Source organism: Lepidochelys olivacea (assembly GCF_965140295.1).
Source record: "Lepidochelys olivacea isolate rLepOli2 genome assembly, chromosome: 10".
Classification (NCBI taxonomy): Eukaryota; Metazoa; Chordata; order Testudines; family Cheloniidae; genus Lepidochelys; species Lepidochelys olivacea.
This window is the reverse complement of record NC_140420.1, coordinates 65,079,170-65,101,219: the sequence shown is the minus strand read 5'-3', so window position 1 is coordinate 65,101,219 and position 22,050 is coordinate 65,079,170. Positions and strand designations below refer to the sequence as shown.

General features: G+C 41.9%; 1 protein-coding gene across 1 annotated transcript in view; it reads left to right on the top strand.

The window, feature by feature from the left end:
- Positions 1-22,050, top strand: part of FBN1 (fibrillin 1) — a 218,471-nt gene that overhangs the window by 130,306 nt on the left and 66,115 nt on the right. Inside the window, exons 22-32 of the mRNA XM_084641061.1 lie at positions 1,038-1,175; positions 3,310-3,360; positions 6,556-6,681; positions 7,647-7,874; positions 10,039-10,164; positions 10,260-10,388; positions 11,912-12,037; positions 12,191-12,316; positions 13,381-13,503; positions 18,324-18,449; positions 19,461-19,586. Coding sequence (XP_084497187.1) covers positions 1,038-1,175; positions 3,310-3,360; positions 6,556-6,681; positions 7,647-7,874; positions 10,039-10,164; positions 10,260-10,388; positions 11,912-12,037; positions 12,191-12,316; positions 13,381-13,503; positions 18,324-18,449; positions 19,461-19,586 — 1,425 coding nt within the window. The remainder of the gene's footprint in view (positions 1-1,037; positions 1,176-3,309; positions 3,361-6,555; positions 6,682-7,646; positions 7,875-10,038; positions 10,165-10,259; positions 10,389-11,911; positions 12,038-12,190; positions 12,317-13,380; positions 13,504-18,323; positions 18,450-19,460; positions 19,587-22,050) is intronic.

Below are 22,050 nucleotides of genomic sequence, written 5' to 3'. Positions count from 1 at the left end.
AAAGATTATATGTTCATTAGTTGAAAATGTCCGGTTACATTCTACACCAAGTCCAGAAAGCATTTAAAAATAACTTAGATAAGTTTAGGGGAAAATGTTACAGAAAAAATGTTAAGAAAGTATTTGTTTTCACCATTACCTTGGGTACATGACTCTAGCTATTGGGAACACAATGTGTTTTTATATCAGATTTGAGAGAGAGGCAATAGATTTTGTGCATAGTATACAGATGCACAGGGCCAGCTCCTCAAAACTATACATGCCCATTTGAGTGCTTCTACAAGGGAGGCTACCAAATGGGCACAGATTAGAATTTGAGGAAGGGCTAGTTTGTGACTTGAGGTGGAGCCTGAGCAAGAGATGCTGTGCAGGCTGTCCCACCCCAGGAATAACTCTGGAAGACATTGTGACTTGGAGATACTCCCCTGAGTCACATTTCCTCCACTGCTTGTTCCTGGGAGTCAGTAATTTACTGTTGATATATACCAGCAGTAAATTCCTAAACCCAACTCCTGTGCTGGCTCATCTTCTCTGGCCAGTAAGCCATGTGGTGGAGACCCACCCTTCATTAAGTCCTCGCTTATTCTTTGCCAATCCCTGCCCACCTGCTCCAAGAAGGCAGGACATTAGCCCAGCTTACTCTCATGCACCCCGTCCCAAGGATCCACTAGGAGCGTAAGTGGAGTTCGGTCTCCCTCTTACTGTTCTTCATGGACATATAATCTGAGTCACAGTAAATATAGTGCTCCAGATCCTGAATGGTGCCACTGGGGTCAACAGACATAAAGTCAGTGGGAGCTGTAGGTGTTCAGTACTGAGCCAGGTTTCAGGATGTGGCTGAGTAGAGGGAAGTGTACAATAAGAACCTTTCAAATATATTCCATTCTAATATTGTCAGTTATACATTTTGCATGCTGAAATTCAAGTATATTGGCAAATATATTAACCATTATATATGTGTGTGCATTGTGTATTTATGTGAATATATGTAATGCTAGGTACTCTGTATGGCAGCGTCTTGTGTTTTTTTCCAATAGAAACTATTAAAGGCACTTGTTGGCAGACTATTGTGAATGGAAGATGTGAAATAAATATTAATGGGGCAACTCTGAAGTCCCAGTGCTGTTCCTCGCTAGGTGCTGCGTGGGGTAGCCCATGTACACCCTGTGAACGAGGTAAGATCATTGGTTTATTCCAGGGGTGGGCAAACTTTTTGGCCTGAGGTCCACATCTGGGTATGGAAATTGTATGACGGGCTATGAATGCTCGCAAAATTGGGGGTTGGAGTGTGGGAGGGGATGAGGGCTCTGGCTGGGGGTGCGGGCTCTGGGGTGGGGATGAGGGGTTGGGGGTACAGGAGGGTGCTCCAGGCTGGGACCAAGGGGTTCAGAGGGCAGGAGGGGGATCAGGGCTGGGGCAGGGGGTTGGGGCACGGGAGGGGAGCAGGGGTACAGGCTCTGGGCGGCGCTTACCTCAAGCAGCTCCCAGAAGCATCAGCATGTCCCCCTCCCGCCCCCTATGTGGAGGCATCGCCAGGCAGCTCTGCATGCTGCCCCGTCTGCATGCGCCATCCCTGCAGCTCCCATTGGCTGGGAACCAACTGCGGGGGCGGCACTTGGGGCAAGGGCAGCGTGTGGAGCCCCCTGGCTGTCCCTACCCATAGGAGCCAGAGGGTGGACATACTGCTGCTTCCAGGAGCCATGCGAAGCGAGGCAAGCCCCCAAACTTGTTTCCTGGCTGGAGCGCCAAAGCAGGGCAAGCCCCGGACCCTGCTCCCCAGCGGGAGCTCGAGTGCCAGGTAAAAACATCTGAAGGGCTGGATGTGGGCCCAGGGCTGTAGTTTGCAAACCTCTGGTTTACTCTGACAGTTCCTCTATATTCCTATTTAACAACTGTGATAAGAGTCATATTAATGGGTCTGCTTCCTCCTCTCCCCTTACATTTTAATTTATAAAAATGCATGAATACCCTAGTATTTCAGTCAGATGGGCTTGGTATAGCAGGTCTAAGCCTACAAAAAAGACAAGTGGTTGGGATTCCCAAAACTATTTGGCACCTAATTTACACTTTTAATGACTAAAACAGAGGCCAGTGACCATTTATGTACCCACGGCACATTAAAAAGGGATAGCAGACATGGTCTTCATCTCTAGATATGTAGGGCCAGCTCTGCACAAATGTTACATATTGTGGGTTTGGCCAACAGGGCAAGGAGGTCAGCTAGCATTGGCTGGGACCTACAAAGCTACTTCTGTGCCTTGCTTGCCCTATTAAGAGATGGTATAAAGGAGTAAGTGTACAATGACAGGCAGGTATAGCAATTAGGGACACCAATGCTCAATATTTATGAAAATTTCAGCCAGGTCTATTTAGAGTCAGGCCAACAACACCTCCATAGCAGCCAGGTGTAGGTTGGTAAAATCTGCATTGCAAAATAATGCTGCTCACCCGTTTCCCACCCAGCATGGAAAAGAGCTAGTGTAATGCTGGACAGTCAGCGGTTGGTCATATATTGTCCTGAACTTGGAGCTTTAGGTTAATATATTGTGCAATTAGATTTGAAGGACTGGACCACACCTACATTCTGTGATACTTCATATTGCTGTACTATAGTTTGTCTTAATTAGTGATATAGGGATCCTGCCAGGCAACATTAGATGCATGGCTCCAGAGCTCTCACTAAACAGTTAGCAGACATATGGACCTTGCTCTAGTAATGGAGGTTTTAGCCCCTGTTGTAACAAACCCCGGATTACTTAATAACACAGTGAATCCTACATCTGAGGAAAGAATGGGTTGAGATCCTTGTCTATTTGCTTGATAATTAGATCTAAGTGTTCAGTGGAAATACTCTGATGCAGGGAAAAGTGGAAAACCCAGACATTTAAAGAGAATCTTGCTCCCTAAGGCTGAAACTTGCCTACTGTTGAAGTCTCTGCACTAAATTCATCTATCAAACTTCACTGGAAACTCTTATCCCAGTGGTAAATGTGGCCCTAAGAGCTCAAGGACTATAATGTATTGTGACTTCTGCAGGGTAACATTTTAATGTATTTAATTGCTGTGAATGAAGCTGGAGTCATTTAACTACACCTTTAGTTTAGTTTGGTTAGTAAGGAAAGGGTCCATTCCATTGTTAATGTAGTTATCCTATTCTGTGTCTTTATTATCTCAGAAATTACACTCCAGACTCCCTTATTTTTCATAGGAAGAAATGTTACTGTTTTGGGTCTTCTTTTTCGTTAATAAAGTAAATCATAGCGGCAAGCTCTGGACTCTGAAAGTTCATGTTTGTTTGTTTATTTACAGACCCAATCTGTTCAAAAGGATATTCAAGAATAAGGGGAACATTATGTGAAGGTATTTACGGTTACTTTCAAACATAAATCATGTTTTAAATGATGAAATGCTGGTGTTTAGGTTTAATGATATTTGCCATGGAAGAACAGAGCTAAATTCATCCCTGATGTTATTCTATTGTCCTCATTAGATTTACACCCAGGGGTAATATGGTCTGACTGTGTGATATATGACAATGATATAGACTGATGCTACTCACTCAGAGTGCACATCTTTGCAAATACAAGCTAGAGTGGTCTATGGAGATGCGTTCTGTCTTTTCTAATATTGTTACTGATTGGGGAGTAAAATACTGGGTCAAAATAAAATGCATCCTGTGTCCATAATAACAATTACAGAAGTGTAGCATTATGAAATAATAAAAGTATTTTGTCATTAAAACATTCCATAAGCATATACAAATAAAATAGAACTGTAAAAAGGGATTTAAAATCAAATTTAAATAATTTATTTCTCTTTTTTAATAATTTCTAGCTTTAGATTTCAGTCATTCTCTTGTTATATAAGAAATCCGTCTCAGGCCACGGTAAAACATTAATTCAAGAAAAGGTTGGTTTTTAAAACTTTTTTTTTCAGTGTGTGAGATCATCACATATTGTGCAGTGAAAATGTAAAGGCCCAACGCCCTTTTCCCTCCTTATTGTGGATTAATTTGAACCCCAGCCAAAGAGCTGTACTGTATATTTCCCTACTATGCACACGCTCAGAGAGTCTCAAACTGTAGCAGGTCATCATGACTGACACAATCTGACATGACACTGCAGTTAAAATATTTTAAAAACAAATTATTCCCATATGTGGCTTCTAGAAAGAAGCACTTTTTTGACAAATGAACAAACTAAACAGAACCAAAAAATCGAATAAGTAGAACACCACCACATGTATCCTGTGCTTTCCAAGTGGTGACTGAATACCTTGGCACTTCTATACCCCAGACCCACTGTATAGAACTTCTCTGACCTCAGCAATACTTTCTGGAGTGTGTAAGTGAAAGAAAAGGGGTGGGGGGGGGAGTGGCCCCACCTATCTCTATTCACGAGGAAAGACTTAGAACATTTTCAACACTGCTGGGATGGAAAATTTATTAATCCAAGATGTGAACACCGTGCTTTCAGCATTTCTTTTACCAGCACTTTAGTTTACAACTGTTATATGCTTTAATCCTTCTCGTTCCAGTGGGCCAAAATAGCCCAAACTTTCTCTCACTAGTTACCCTGGTTCCTTCTGTGTTAAAGTAGCCTTTGGCATCCACCAACGTAAGGACTGTTCAAATCAGAGGATGCAGGAAAAATACTTGCCTAGGAAATTTATTTTGGGGGGGAGGGGCCAAATGGTAATAGTGGCTTCCCAAGGTGATACTCGCTTCTCCCCATGCACAGTTTGTGTAAAATGGGTTTTGTGCAGGGAAATAAGTTGAGGTGTGTGGGATGGGATTAACAACACGCCTCCAACCCACAGATAAACCCTGAAGCTGAAAGTGTCCACAGGTGATCTGCCACCTTGTGCAGTTAAGTCTGTTCCATTTGTTTCACATAATCATGGATCCAATGGTCTTACTTCCCAGCCATCGTGGAGCTGTCACTCACCCCTGTGGAGTGTGCAAGAAATGCAGAGGTCTCCTAGTGGCAGCTCTGGCCACACTGCCCTCTCCCACCAGCTCAAGAATCTCGCGTAGGCTGTTTCCCTACTTTGAATTTCACCCTATAAGCCTAATAAATCCAGTATTGCCAACCCCAAAAATTCACACCCCAAAATCATGTGATTCACCCAAAAATCAGGAGATTTTTTTAAAAGAGAGATGATGTGTTATGAGTCTGTCTTTTGATTGTTGAATTCACTCTGTCCTCCCCCAACGTGTGTGATGGGTTAGCGTTGGCATTATTCCCAAATGTATTAAGGTGATTTTGGCCCCTGGTTCAGGAGCTCTCACCTCCATGTCTGCCTGACCCCTTGATCACAGGATGGGAAGAGATAATAGAACCCCCTGAATTGCTGGACTCTTTCTGCTTCCTCCTTCCCTCCCTCCAGTGAGAATGGGGTTGGCTGCCTGAGGGGATGGGCAGAAAGTTCTGCCTGAAGCAGCTCCATAAGGGGTTCTTTCCCAGGAGGAGGGTAGTAGAGAAGGCAGCCACTCAGCAGAGTTTTACCTCAGAAACTGATATTCATAAGTGGTCTGGAGCCTTGTCATAGGCAGCCTGGCTCCAGCGTAGGCCAGACTCACCTCACTCTCGAAGATATTGCGAGAATCAGCAACGCTACAAATCTGAGCGACTCATTTCCTGGCTTCACTCTCTGAATGTGCAATGCAACTGCAGGTTGAGGGAGCCTTTCCATTCTAACCTCCTATGCTCGCTCCCTCCTAACTTGCTTAAATTTCTGATGCTTCGTCTCGGCCTATCATTTAATTTCCAAGACAATTTTCAACAAAAGCGGTCAAGCCGTTTTTGTGTGAAATACAGTATGTTCCACAGAAGGAGGAGGTGGAAGGGCATTGCAAACCAGTTATTTATATTCAGGCCATCCTAGTTCAGCAGGCTGAATTATGCTTTACACCTTGTCATACAAAACAGTACAACATTTTCCTCTTAAAAAATACAATTCAGATGCTTGTACACAATCAAGTTAAATTCCATGCTCACCAGGGATATGTTCAGGAACTTAAATTAATCAGTAATGTTACAAGTGGTTGAAAAAGCAATTGTGCCAGATTTTTAAAAGTACGTAGGTGCCTAAAGATGCGGATAGGTGTCTAGTGGGAGTTCCAAAAGCGCCTAAACATTAGCATAATTTTGTTTCCATGGGAGTTAGGCACCTAGACGCTTCTGAAAATTCCACTAGATGACTGACTGCATCTTTAGGCATCCGAATACTTTTAAAAATCTGTCCCATAATGAACATACAGCAGGACAGCTTTTTTCAGTGACCTAATTTTGTTTTATTTATAAACCTGATTTCAATAGACATATCAAAGGTGCAATGACAACAAGTTTTTAATATGTTTTAATCAGTGGCAGGGGGCTGTAATTAATTAGTTCGGTCTGATTTGCGTAGGAAAGCCCAAGAGTTTGGAATTTTGCCAGACTTTGCAGATTGATTCCTAGTCAGTCTAAAATGGGAGTGTTAAAATGTTATATATTTCTAATTGGGTATGTTTGTTACATTGATTTTTATTTTTATAATTTTGTCTGGAAATAGATGTAAATGAATGTGAAGTGTTTCCTGGGGTGTGTCCAAATGGTCAGTGCGTCAATACCTTGGGTTCCTTTGTTTGCCAGTGTCCTAGTGGAATGATTTTAGATGTCTCTGGACGGACATGCCTTGGTAGGTATTAAGCTATTTTACAGGGTTTTTTTGATGTTTGGCGGGGAGGGAACCCAAATCTCTGTATGTCAAACAAAGATTTGCATTCCATACTTTCTTGTAAATAGGGAAATAGATTTTATTCGTAATCATTTTAAAATGGGATCAGTAATGGTGTACAGAGCCATTCAACTTCAGGTTGCCAGTTAGAGCTTGGACTAGGTAGCATAGTTAGTGACCAAAACTCATCTGATATGGGGTCAGAAACTTATGTGAAATGAGATGGGAGCCTTGGTCCATTTCCCAGAGGGCAGGTGTCAATGTTATAACACCCCTAGCAAATTTGGCCATGTTTGGCAACCTTTATTGATTGGCCTCAACAAGAAGTCAATGATAAAATGGACATGGAGACTAGTCCCACTCATCCCCAGAGGTGGGCTCTCCAAGCCAGGGCTGATGTACACATGAGTTTGAGAGAGACTGTAATGCTTCTCCCCATTCTACATTTCTTTGTGGGGAAAGTCCAGAAAAAGTCTTCCGTTTCAGGTGCTATCTATAGACTTCATCTGCAGTGCATTCACCTCTTTTTAACAGCAAATCTTCAAGTGTTGTTGGACAAAGACATAGGTTATGGCGGAACTGGAATGCTGGAGGCCCTTTCTTCCCTGATCCAAAACTGACCTCAAATGCTGAGCCCCATTTCCTGGAAAGTTTTAGGCCTGTTAATTCCAGAGCTTAGTGCCAGTAATTCCAGTGAAAAGAACTGTGTGGTATTTCTGGCATCCTCCTGATCTGAGGAAATGGAGCAAGCCCTACTGAGAAGGGATTCTGGGAGAAGATTCTTGTGTTTATGCTTTCCCTCCAGCCCCGCAGTGAGGCAGACTTTTTGTCAAATACGCATAAATTCAAACACTCATACTCATTAAACACACACATGTACCGCGCACACACAGTTTTTATCATCTCACTATTTAATTACCCAACAGACATTCGCTTGGAGACTTGCTTCTTGAAGCATGAAGATGAAGAATGTACGTTACCGATAGCAGGCCGGCACCGAATGGATAGTTGCTGCTGTTCTGTTGGTGCAGCATGGGGCCCTGAATGCGAGGAATGTCCTGTGAAGGCAACTCCTGAATTTGAAGCTCTTTGTCCAAGAGGACCTGGATTTGCTAGTAGGGGAGAGATTATAAATGGAAAGCCATTCTTTAAAGGTATGTAAGCGGGTTTCAATTCATATATAAAGCCATTGGGGGCCACATCTTGATGGCATTCCTTAGTTTTTACTCTTTTCTTACTCAGGTTAAATTCCTATGGACTTGAAGTCTGCAGGAGTTAGGGCTTGGTTAAGGATGATTACTGAATAAGGACATATGGCCAGTTTTTCAAAGGTATTTAGGCACCCTAAGATGCAAAGAAGTGCCTAGTGGGATTTTTAAAAGTGACTAAGCAGCTCCCATAGGTTTCATTGGGAGCTGGGCCCTTAACCTACTGTAGGCACATTTGAAAGTTCCACCAGGTGCCTGTCTGCATCTTTAGGCACCTAAATACCTTTGAAAATCTGGCTCCGGCCCCTTATAAATTGAAACAAAATGAGTAGCCAACTTTGGAATTGTTATAGAACCACTGCTTACTGCACCTGATACATATGTTTAAATTGCCTTGGAAATCAAGGGAGAAAGAGACTCTCAACACTTTGAAAATCCTTGCACAGCTGTTGGAGGAGGAGGGAGAAACATACCATATTCTGTAAAGATAGCTTCAGCCGTGCAAAAGTGAATCTACGCTAGAGTCTGAGTCATGGAGTTTGTTGGCCAAATTGTTATATTCTAATGGTAGAAACAGCAAATGAAGACTTCATTCATTTAGGTCATTTTGTGACTCTGGGGTAAATTTCCAGCATTAATGGAACCTCATTCTGAAAGCTTCTTCCTTGGTTACCAGTTAGATTAAGCAACATGGTATCAAAAGTGAAAGGGGATGTGGATGAGTTTGGGAAAAGGCATTTAAAGAAACTAGTTAACCGAAAACCCAAATGCTTTAATATTTGAAAGGAAGGGGAAACACAAATGAGAATGACACATGGTGGTGATTGTTTCAGGATCAGTTTTATAAACAGTTTCCAGGCTTTTAATTATCCATAAAGAAGTGTAACATGTGCTTTTGTTTAGGGTAATTATATTTTCTCTGACTCGTGGAAGTCTCATTTTCTTCAGAAATCAGGGGATGGAGTGATGATTTTGGCAGTTCTCTTTGGCCACTCTGGGCATGATCCAGTGCCCTCTGAAGCTAATAAAAGTCTTTCCATTGACTTCAGTGAGCCCTGGATCGACTCTGTTAGATAAAGGAGGGGAAAAAATAGCCTTTCGTGACAAAAGAAATTGGGGGTCAGTGTCATGTGTGTTAGTGCTTTACATTACTACGTAGGTGAATCTCAGTATGAATTCTTGATGCGGTCTCCAGGCTATGAAAGAGGTGGGAGTATGATAGATGTGATTCACTGAAAGTAGTGAGTCCTTTGTACTGCTCACATGATGGCCCCTTATTGCATGTTTTAGGGGGTATGTGCGCCTAGTTCTTGCTGTCATATGCATGGAAAATGGTTTATAGGAACTTAGTAATGTGGTCTGTTAAGATGATGTGAAGTCAAGACTTTAGATCACCTGTTGTCTTAGCGCCAAATCCTGCCTCCCAGCAGCCCCTTATTTTATGGTGAGGATCATAAAAGGAAAGGAGCTGGGAGGTATATGGGTCTTGAATAGCTTTGCATTGAATGAAGGCCTCTATTACAACCTACTTACATAACAAATGCTGCTAATCTTACTGTTACTTCAGTTCTGGTTCACAGAGTTCCACTCTCCCTAGTAACTCAGTGTGTGCAGTCACTTCACTCCACCTCCTACTGACAGCATCATCCGTGAAGGTCTTTGTGTTCATCTGTAAAATCATAAAAAGGGAGTGAACTACTTTAAATAAATACACAGAAGATCCTCACTCAAATCATTCTCTACATTTATTACTGTGTGTTGCAAATACATTCTTTGTCACATAAATTCTTTTTGTTCCCATATGTCCAAATGAAATTTGAACAGGATGTACCTCATTCTCCCCAGCTGTGAAATAGGAATAATAATACATTCCTATTTTTGTAAAGCGCTTTTGAGATCTATGGATGAAAAGGGCTATATAATTGCTTACATGTTGTCATTATTATTTGAATGTAGTGGTTTGCATGCACAAAATTTTAGTTGCAGCTTTGGAGAAGCTGGTCATTATTGCTGGATTTAGAATTTTACTAACCTGAATCTCTTTCAATGAAGTTTTACTAAATTGGATGGTTACTAAAAATAACCAAACCTTTCTTTGTCTCGTTTTTAGATATCAATGAATGCAAAATGATCCCAAGTCTTTGTACCCATGGAAAATGCAGAAACACCATTGGCAGTTTCAAGTGTAAATGTGACAGCGGATTTGCACTTGATTCTGAAGAAAGAAATTGTACAGGTAAAAATCTTACCTGGTAGCTTTGAGAACATTGTCTTGAAAACACAGATGTTGAATTATATTTTAACATGAATTTAAAATTATTTGTATTTCAGATATTGATGAATGCCGCATATCTCCTGATCTCTGTGGTCAAGGCATCTGTGTCAATACCCCAGGGGACTTCGAATGTAAATGCTTTGAAGGCTATGAAAGTGGATTTATGATGATGAAAAACTGCATGGGTATGTTTTATGTCATATTTCAAAGATGGGGTACAGAGTCTCTATGTTGGGATTGGTTTTGCAAAGCCTTTTGTTAGTCAGGTTTTGTTTTGGAAACTGAAACAGGACTGGTTTCCTGATCTGGTTTCCAGATCTAGCTTCCATATTACTGGGAAGGCAAATAGAAGGTTCTGGTTTTGTTCCATTTCCACAGTGGGTAAATCAGGCTGGTTTTGGATTTGCAGAATCTTATTAGTCAAATCCATCAGTTGGGTCTTGGTTCATTTTATCTGAACCACTAACATTCAGGAGCTGGGTTTGGGAGAGAGTTAGGATAAAAGATCCTGGGCTTGTCCTGTCTCCACACAAAGGATTGTTATTCCAACATACTCTACACTCACTGGGTTTTGTGCTTGAAAGTTTCAGTTGTAAATATTGTTACTTAACTCATTTCAGGGCTGACCCTAAAGTGGGTGCTTAGGATTCACCCCAACAATGAATTTGCTGTCTCTAGGCCTCTCTAGGGTGCCAAAGCACAAATGCACAAAGGGCAAGGATTCTCAGTTCATCCCCAAGATCCCCATCTCCCACTTGGCAGCGCAGCCCTGCATAGCATGATTAGTAGCAGGTTTTGGTTTTTTTTACTATGTATCATCACTGTTAGTCAGACTCTGCCCTGAGTAACCCTAGTGTAACTTCATGGAAATTGAGAGCAGAATGTGACTCTTTGGGGGAGGGGGAGATGGGCAGGGAGGGATGGCTGTGGGCAACAAGGGGCTCAGTTTAAGCACTGAAAAAGCTCCAATATACATTTTAAATGATGACTGATGCAGGGCCTCAAAACATATAGTGACAGTACACTGTCAGTGATGTGAAGTGACGTTTTTGAAAGTATGTTTCTTTTTTAGGAATATGCATACTAGTAAAACCTGCCCACCCGCTCCTAGGAGACAGGCCATTTTCTGATCAATAATTGTAGTAAATGGCATTCCAGTAGGAATTAATGGGTTGGCAGCCTGGGGCTCTTATCCAGAATGAATCTTGTCTTGCCCAGCTTCATCACTGATTGAAACCCTTCCAGCTCTGCAGCAGGAGCTCCTTTTGGAGCCCCTTCCTGCTGTCTCAGTCTGAAGCTGACTACTGGATTGTCAGCCAGCAAAAAGAAGCTGGTGGACCTGGAGCACATGTCTGGGTGGGGAGGGAGCTCAGAGCAGAGAGGCAAACAGAGAAGTGAGGAAACTGTCCACAGGATAGGGAGGAACAGTTGTATTTATTCTCCAAGGATATGGGGGGTAAGTACCTGAGAAGAGGGCGTGTCTGTTGATGTGTGGAGGAGAAGGATCAGCAGCTGGAAGAGGTAAGAATACTATTCACAGGAGAGGGAGCAATACATAGGGAGGAGCTGCATATATGCACTCTCAGAATTCCAAGGGTCAAACAAACACTTATTTCCCGATGTTGCTGTTTAGCACCAGCACTTTATTCTCTGTTGCATTCAGGAGCTTTTAGCACCTGCAGTGATGTGTGTCCCTTTCCTTTTACAGACATTGATGAGTGTCAGCGAAATCCTCTTTTGTGCCGAGGTGGCATTTGCATAAACACAGAAGGAAGCTTTCAGTGCAACTGTCCTCCAGGTCATCAACTGGCTCCAAATATCTCCGCATGTATAGGTATGATGGTGCCAGCAAAATGTGCACCGTATATAGGTCATTTCTATATTTGCATGTCATGGCTCTGTTTATGCATTCATTTATGGCATTTACTCAAATATTATTGTTGCAGTGCAGAGACGTAAAATGTGTTCCCTTTTTCTTTTGAAATAGACATCAATGAGTGTGACCTAAGCCACAACCTGTGCAGAAATGGGCATTGTGTCAACCTGATCGGAAGGTATCAGTGTGCCTGCAACCCTGGATATCAATCCACTCCTGACAAATTATTTTGTATTGGTAAGAACTTGATCCTCAGAGCAGCTGTAATTATTAATGAACATAAAATACCAATTAATGCTTGCCACTTCACTAACAAGAGTTGATGTAAAGAATTGTGTCTATCTAATAAAATATATCTACATCTGATTCAATAATCTCGGGCACAGTGTCAAAGCAGTGTGTAGTAGCATGAACATGCACATCCCTTCCTTTGAGATCGAGGAAGTTATATCACTGTTTCAAATCTGACCCTTGTGCCCGCATTTTCTTTGCTATTTGCCCAGCCAACACTCAGTATTTACACAGCATATTTATTTATTGGATTATTTTGTTTGGTAAATTAACCAGTAGATATAAAAAAAAAATTTTTTTTTTAAAGTGCCGTAAAATGTTGTAACTAAGATCACTTACTTACATTGTGATATCCCTCAGATCTGTATTTTATTTCAGATTGGCATTTCTGAGGTTGCAATGCTTTGGTAGAGTGGAATAGTGTGTGCGGCTCAGTGACACTTATCCTTAAACTAATCTGTAAATATCTCTGTTGTATAAATTTCTACTGTCAGTTTCCTTAAAAGCCATAAGTTCAGAAAGGGCTTCTAAGCTCGTACCAGACACTGTGTACAAAAAATACGAATGCACTTTTCGTATTTTGAAAAATTCTGATGTACGTGCCAAAACAGTGGCTCTGATCCTGACTGAATAAGGTGTACACAGTCAGGGACTTTGGCCCAATCCTGTAAGCGCTTACACAAGCATTTCTGTTGACTTCAGGTGATTCAGGAACTACAGTGATAGGGACTATCTAGGCACCCAGAGAGAGACAGAAGTGCGGGATCATTTGCATATGCATTCAATTAATTGGACAGCTCATTCCTTGATGTGCCTATATATTTGTCCACATGTGCATCCAAGTTCCTGCACCTGCAAATGCAGGTGTGTAAAAAGAGAGCAGAAATTGTGTGCGCAAATGTAGATGCTGGATTGAACCCTCTTTTTAAATTGGCCCAGAATGTATCCATGAAATATGCTTAAAAAAATTAATTTGTATGTGTGTTTAACTTTCATTTCTTTCCTTCTAGATATTGATGAATGCAACATAATGAATGGAGGTTGTGACACCTTCTGTACAAACTCAGAGGGCAGCTACGAATGTAGCTGTAAATCAGGCTTTGCACTAATGCCAGACCACAGATCTTGCACTGGTAAAGTAGCTTTGTGAGCATTTGTACTGAAAGCTCTTTACTTCGTATTGAAAAGTGAGATGTAGTTTTAGGAGTACAGATTGAAATCCATTTATACTGTTATCTTCATTAATTCTTACAGTTCTCCATGCACACTGCCTAAAACTCTGAATTGAACATGTTATGATTAATATATTTCATTTGGACAAATATTACATAAAGTAAAAATTAAATAATGTAGCTAGATGTTATGTATGGCAGAATTTGGTTCTCTCCTTGGGTGAAAGAGTACAATACTGAAGTCACAGCCTCACAACTTCCAGCTCAGTAGCTCTCAGGGGAATATCTTTTTTTCAACAAAAAAGATACATATTTCTAGCTGTCCATTCTACAGCTGGCTGTAGCTGTATTATTTCAGAGCCTGCTACTATTACAGGAAAGATCCATTACAGCGTCCATTGTGAGTCTGGGGGCAAAAACTATTTTATCTTCTGCAGGGCCACACAGAGGTTTTTGGGGACCCAGGGCAAAATCTGAAACTGAGGGCTCCCCGACCTAGGGTGCAAAACCACTGAGATGAGACCCCCGGGGAGAGGGGTGTTGGAGAGCAAGCCTGTCCCACATTCACCGCACAGTAGCAGCCCGTCCCACGGACCTAAGTCTGGCTTCTTGCTCTGGGTGTTACAGCCTAGCACATGCAGTTGTAGCACTGCTTGGGTTTGGCCCAGTCACTCCTCTGTCATGAAGGCAGGATGGCCAGACCAAACCTGAGTGGTGGTGTGACCCTGTGCACCAGGTCACAATGCCACTCAGTTTGGGGACCCTTTCAAATGGTAGCACTGGGGCAGACTGTCACTTCCCCTCCATCTGGGTGGCCCTGATTTTGTGTAATAGGTGAATTTTCTCCTCCAGTGCAAAGTATTACCTTATGTATTGGACTTTTTAGAATCTGATCCAAAGCCCATCAAGTCAATGAAAAGTCTCCCACTGGTTTCAACAGGCTCCACCATAACTTAGAGCTGCCTTGAAGACTATGAAGCTGCACTGGCTGGGAATCACCAGAGAGCATTTGCCTCTGGCTCTGCCCCACTCCCGCCCCAGTCCACCCAGGAATGTCCCCTACACACCAGTAGAAAAATGAGACACTGTGCCCTAGTAAGAAGGCCCTAATGCTTGTTAAACCTATTGTCAATGCAAACAGAAGCAAAAAGAAAACCCCAGACTTGGATTTGAAAACCCATAGAGCTATAAATCTAACAACTCATCATGTTCCAGTGTCAAAAGAAAATGATTGATTGACATTGGGACGTGGGGGGGAGGAAGATGAAGGCTCTGGGTGGGGGGTGGGGGTTCAGGGTGCAGGAGGGGACTCCAGGCTGGGGAAGGAGGTTGGGGTGTGGGGGGAGGGCTCCAGCTGGGGGCGTGGGCTCAGGGTGGGGCCAGAAATGAGGGGTTCAGGGTGTGAGAGAGGGCTCCAAGCTGGGGCAAGGGGTTGGGGTGGGGGGGGGAAGGGCTCTGGCTGGGAGTACAGGTTCTGGGGTGGGGTTGGGGATGAGTGGTTTGGGGTGTGGGAGGGGGCTTAGGGCTGGGGCAAGGGGTTGGGGTACGGGAGGGGATGCGGGCTGCAGGCAGTGCTTACCTCAGGCGGCTCCCAGAAGTGGCCAGTATGCCCCGCAGGCACTGCCCCCCAGCTTCCATTGGCCGCAGCTCCCATTGGCCGAGCTTCCCAGGCCACCCCTGTGCCTAGGAGCAGGAGAGACATGCCGCCGCTTTCAGGAGCCGAGCGGAGCCAGGGCAGACAGGGAGCCTTCCTTAGCTCCACTGCACTGCTGACCGGCCCAGCAGTGCTGATCGTAGCCACCAGGGTCCCTTTTTGATTGGGCATTCCGGTTGAAAACTGGAAGCCTGTCAATCCTAAGTGCTGTGCAAGCTAGGACTTTGTTCGGAAGCCAGCTATTCACAACTACCCACCATCATACTATGTTGTTACAAAGTCTTGGCTGCAAAAACCAACATTTCCACCTTTTGAAACTTAAAATTTCAAAGGCTCTAGTCTTGCAGTTTCTCAATATTTGGTTAGTGAAGTAAAAGAAATAATAGATACGTGAATATGGAGTTACAAGTTAGTGCCTGATACTGCAAGCCCTTACTTACGTGAATAGTCGAGCCGAGTGAATGAGGGAACGAATAAAGATTTGTGGAATCATGCACACAATCACTCCAGGGTTTCTTTTAGTTCTTTCTCTTTCGGTCTCCCTGCCACTCTGTAGTATATTAAGGCATGAACAGGCAGTACGTTTCCGGATTATTACTGCATTGGGAAGCACCAGGCAGAAGAATGACTTCAACCACAAGCGAAGTGCAGTAATCCTTTGGAAATGTATTGCTTGTCGTTTCTTATTAGTAAAGTGCAATAGAAATGATAACAAACCATAATTCTGTGAAGTGCTGAGCATCCTCCACTCCCACTGAAGTCGATGGGTGTTGTGGATGTGCAGTACCTTTTTTAGGCCTTGATCTACCAAAGCACTTAAGCACATGCTTAACTTTAAGCACACAGATAGTCCCATTGATTTCCATGAGAGCACTTACAAGTTTAACATTAAGCATATTTTAAGTGTCTTGCTGGGTTAGGGCCTTACACCCTAAAATAGTTTAAAATACCTAACAAAAACAAAACCTAGGTCACTGCATCTAGTGGGATTTATTAATACAGAAATGGCATAACTGATAGCCAGTCAAAAGTCCGCATTTTTATCTGTGCTCTTAAAGCTACGAAATAGCATCTCAAGTATGTGGATGTAGTAGATACAGCTCCTTTGAAGCACTTGACACTCTCTCTTTGAACTGGTATTCAACTTGATTTTAGAAATCGTTTCCATCAACAACATGAATGGGATCCATAGAAGGAGCAATGCTGTCAATATTTGTCACCTTTTTAAAAGATTAACTTTAAGTGCCAGATTTTCAGCACTAGCCTCTTATTACAGGTTAATTTGGCATCCATAATTTACTGCAACTGTGAGCCCAAATATTAGTAATTAGATGCCTCACCAAGTGTTTTCTCCTACAAATCAGGTAACCAGACAGCTAGCTAGCAGTATTTATTTGTGTCTGTAATGCATTGTGGGGAGAAAACAGCAGCCATAATCAGAGGATTTGGGTGCTACCCCAAATTTTAATGAGCCTCTTTCACAGTGTTTGCAAAATATACACATAGTGTCTTCTGCACATGCAAAATATGTAATTGCCCATGCAAATATTGAATTGCCAAAAACGTACATGCATGTCTACTGAAATTTGGCCCCAAGAATCTTCTTTAATGAAATGATAGGTGCACTTGGTGACAGTCAGTAGCCATTGTGATAAATGTGTAGCTTTACTCTGACAGTGTGTGACTGTATAAACAACTTCATATACATTTAGTGCCATTGTGGACTGAGTATAAGGAACTATGATTTTCAGTTTTCCCTATACATTGTTCACAAATGTATTTTATCTGTAACATGACACATGGCTAGAAGCCTTTGCAGAATATATTTCTTTGCAGAATATAGATGTGCTGTGAGTTCCATTCACTGTAATAGTAGGTCAGGTTGGTGAGGTTATGCATTAATAATCAATTCAATTAGGAGAAACAATAAATTCTTTGTCAGCCAGTTTTGCACCCTAACTGTGAATGTAAAACCTTGGCAATTTAGCATATAAAGTTCTTCATGTTTATAAAATGAGTTCTTTATGTTTGTGGTTCGTATTCTCATTTCCAGCACTTACTTTGCATATAAATTCACATTCCACTTCCAAATCTACATTTCCAAGCTAATGTGTATGCCAGCATTATTTGATTCGTAGGATGAACAGTAAACAATCAGCTTTTTACCAAGTAAGAGTTAATTGTCCATACAAAAACTTGTAGGTGCAAGCATTTCTGTTTGCTGCTGTTAGAAATATAAAAAAAAGAATAACAAACATAAGATTCTAGGACAAACAATTAAAGTGAGTTGGTGTTCTGCAGCTGCATAATTACCAAAATCCACAACAGACCAGTCTGATAGTGAGTTACGCCCTTTCCCTCTCAGGGGGTTCTCAATTCATGTCCTTGTTTTGCTGGTTTTTCCATGCAGTCACTGAGCAGAGTCTTGGATCTTAACTGTGCTGGTATATGTTGTTTGTGACAAAGAAAAATCTGGAGAGTTTTTAAAAGAAATTCTATTCCATTGAGTTTTTAAAAGTCCAGATCCCATCATGGTTGCAATAAACAGTGCAGTCTCAGTTCCTCAGATCAACCCCCAGTGATGGCTGATGTGCTGATCAGAACAATATTTTAAATGCTGGAGAGCATAAAGATATAGTCTGACTGGCCATCAGGAACAAAAAAATCTAAGTAACTTATACTATTTTAGTGAAATAAATACATACATGTTAGTTATTCTAATATTGGGCGTAATCCTGCTTGTGTGGGAATTTGGTGTGTGGAATGGCTTTTTAAAATCATTTAAGATCCAATACCTCTCTCACTGAAGTCAGTGGCAAAATTCCCATTGACTTCAATGACAGCAAGGCTGGACCTGAAATTTCCGATTGTGCGTGGTTGTACGGCATGAAAAAGGTTCTTTAGTTATTTTCCTACAAGTGATTTTGGGCATACAAGACTTGCTCCTGCTCTCATTGGAATCAGTTGGAGTTTTATATAAAACTGTATTTGGTTTAACTGCAAAGATTGATCATATGCACATATATCACAAAGCATCAAGAATTTTGTTTGCCATCATTCGTTGCAGTGCATTTCATAACAAGGAACACCTATCTAAAAGATGTGTTAATGTAAACTTTCCCTATAGATATTGATGAGTGTGAAGACAATCCTAACATCTGTGATGGAGGCCAGTGCACTAACATACCAGGAGAATACAGGTGTCTTTGTTATGATGGATTCATGGCCTCTGAGGATATGAAGACTTGTATAGGTAAGTGAAAACACCTCTGATTCCTAATCTTTCTAACAAGCCATCTTCCTTAATTAAGTGATCAAAGATGATGATAAAACTAGATTTATTTAAAATATGTAAGCAAATAAAAATAACAGTGAATGTTCTAGCAAGAATAACGACTGTCCAGGCAGTCGGGTGTCTTTTGACATTACATATCAAGACTACAAATATACTTGGATACCTGCATTTGGTGAAAAAAGGGTTTTGGTTCCAGCACTCTGTCAAATTGACTGCTGCCTCAAAACTGGCAAACATTAAAACTTAAAAAGCAGTGCTGCTGTATTTTGACTAGCTATGGCCACATGGACAACCCTTCTGTGCAGACTATTTTTGTCAATAGTAGGAATCATCTGCATGTGTTCAGAGCTTTGGCTGAGTTAAGGATGACCATGATGACCATGCCGTCTCTCTTCGGGTCCCATTCCAGAGTGTCTCTATGCAGCTCAGATCACAGAGGGTGCTGTAGGATGGCAGATTTAGGGGTGAGCCAAAATCAGAATTCTGGCCAAAACTTACACCAAGACAAAACCATGTGGGAGTTTAGCATGTGTTGGTAGAGCAAAATATTGAAGTCAAAATTTGCTGCATGGCTAGAAGAGTAGAATTTTACCTTTACATTTTAAAATTGAACCACACTTACTGCCCTTGTGGAAACATCAACAGAAAAAAAACAAAATATATTGAGGACAGATAATAGACCAAGTTTATCCTTAGTGTAACCCCATTAAATCTGGCCATTTGTAATTATTAATGAAAGCTGGCATTAAAGATAAGAGGGGCTGGGAAATAAATATCAGTGCAATAACATAGCAATATTAAATCTGATTTGGAAATGTACAGTATTTTACATTGGTGAAGAATATTTAGCCTAATTTATTTTTTTCTCTGCACATGTAGACACATTTTTGTACCAGTACTAATGTCTCCAAGACATTGGGTTAGTTATGGTCTAAGAATTTTGTAAAATCTTAAAATTATGTTCTCTAGATGTCAACGAGTGTGACCTAAATCCAAACATCTGTCTAAGTGGAAGCTGTGAGAATACAAAAGGCTCATTTATCTGTCATTGTGATATGGGATATTCAGGCAAAAAAGGAACCACTGGTTGTACAGGTAAATTTTAAAGTTAATAATTATCATCATCTGATTCTTCATTTCCCTTTTCTAGCTTTTAAAACCTCTCTTGTATCTGTTTGATTTCTGTTCTCTGCAAAATGTTACACTGTACAGAGTCACTGAGTTGGTGCTGTGTTTGTTTGGTATAATATTGGGCCTGATCCTTCTCCCATTGAAGTGAATGACAAATATCCCATTGGGAGCAAAGTTGAGCCTATTATTATATGGTTGCTGGTATGACTGAAAAGAACATGTAATTCAGCGTAACATAACAAGACCACATGAAGACCACCACGTTGGATTTGGATTAGATAACTGTATATGCAAGTAATAGGCATCTATTCCAAATATTATTTTGGCAAACACTAGTAGCTTTAAATCTATCCTAAAATATATTTTCAGTTTTTGCAAAGTGGCAGAAGTACAGATACCTGACTAGATGAATTATAAACATATTTCGGCAAAACCAAAATGTAAATTATTTCACAGCAGCAGCCAGCCAACAGTGCTGAGGTTCAGACTTACACGTTCAGAGGATAGCATTAAAAACACAAAATGCTAGTATCTGAGCCAAGGTGTTGAGAGTCATGAGCTTTGCCCAAAATATGAGCACAAACATATGTTTAATTTAATTTTGAATACGGATTTAGAGTAAAACACAGTTCTGGCAACCTTTATGAGACAAGTATATATGCTGATAAGTCTGTCCTTACAGAAGTATATTATTAATGTTGTACAATAGGTGTCAAAAAGAGATTATGCTGATTTTTTACAGCTTACATAAAACAATGGGGGAGCTGGTGTTCTACTTGGTACATTGGACCTCGCCTGAAGTTGTGCATTGGTAACAGCTGCCTTTTACAGACGTGAACTGATCTAAATCCAAGAAGTCCTTGATTTTACACTGTAGACCAACATTTCAACATTCTTTGTTTCTACTCTAAATTACACAAAAAGATACAGAGCTTTAGTTCTACAGACTTGAAAAATCCTTGTGATGTTCAGTCACATTCACCGCAGCTATCACTCTCAGGGAAATGAAAAGTGATGACACAAATATTGGTTTGTGACATCTGCAGGGCTATACTGGTCAGTTAAAGCAGCCAGGAAATATTAAGTAATTGGTAGGAGGTGGAAGGGCAAATAAAGGTCCTACAGGGAAAGGATCTGGGGTATTATTCGGAGGAAAAGTTTCTGGAAATCCTTGCCATATTGGTGACATCTGGTGTAGGCCAACTGGGAAGAAAATCTCACTTGAAAACTCATCCATGACAGTGTTGGTTTACTAATAGAGTAAGGCTGACAAATCTCTTCCTTCCAACCTTTTCCTCTGATTTAAGCACTGATATCCAGATAGAAAGAGCCAGCTATTTCTGGTACTTCTGTTTTCTAAAGTATTTCATCACCTTTCCCTCTCTTTATCCTTCCCAAAGTAGCCACTCCCGCCCCCTCCCTTACTCACCCATCCTACCTTGTCACCCAGCTACATTTCGAGATATAAAATCCAGCATGAGCAAACACAGACAGCCCCTTCCCCCGCCACCCCACCATGCTAGTTCTGATCCAGCTGGAATGCTAAAGCCATGGCAGCGTGAGTGGAAGGAGAGGCTAGTCACCCTGAGTACATACTTGTCCAAGACACACTATTTTTAGTGTGCCAGCTTGATCAGTGCTAGTGTGGGTATGTCTCCTCGAGCTGGAATTTACATCTTCAGCTCGAAATATTGAGTATAACTACTCTCTCAGCCACAGAGTCACATAGCCAGTCACAGCCAGTGCAAGGGGGAGAGGAGGGCTTGACATTGTGAAGAGAATGGAGAGGGAAGCTGAAAGGTCTTGGTATCTCAAGAGCAGCTTCTTTCTGTGGGGAGGAGGGTGGCAGTAAGGGAGGGGCCGGAAAGCCTGAAGAGCAGCTGCTTTGGCTCTGCAGGTTATTGGGGAGGGGAAGTATGTATAGTAAAGCAGAGGGAAACGCTTCTTGTAGTCCACCACAAGGGGCGCTGCTGTGCAACTATCTAGTTAGCTCAGCAGCTCGCCAGGCAGAGAGGGCTGGAGTCTGCACAGACCTGCAGTTTGTGTACAGGAGGGGACAGGCTCGCCTTACGTGTAACTGGCTTTGTGTACAAATGCTTGGTCAGCTGGTGGCCCAGCTCAGGCAAGAGCATTACTGAATCAGGGGAATGGAAAACATTTAAAAACAAGAAAATCTCATCGGGTTAGAACTGCATCACTTAAGGTTGACTCCATTCTCGCTGTGCTCTCCCAGTAGCATTCCTTGTCCTATCACAGCTGGCTCACTGGGATTACTGCTGTGTCAGCATCCCACTACTACTGAAAACACAGCTAGTGGGCAGCAAATGAAGACAAAAGGGACGTGAACAGTGTGTGAAGGTGATGGGGGTGTGAAGGGTGACAGAGAAATGAAAACTGTCCCAAGCTGATGGCCTAGAAAAGGGATGAT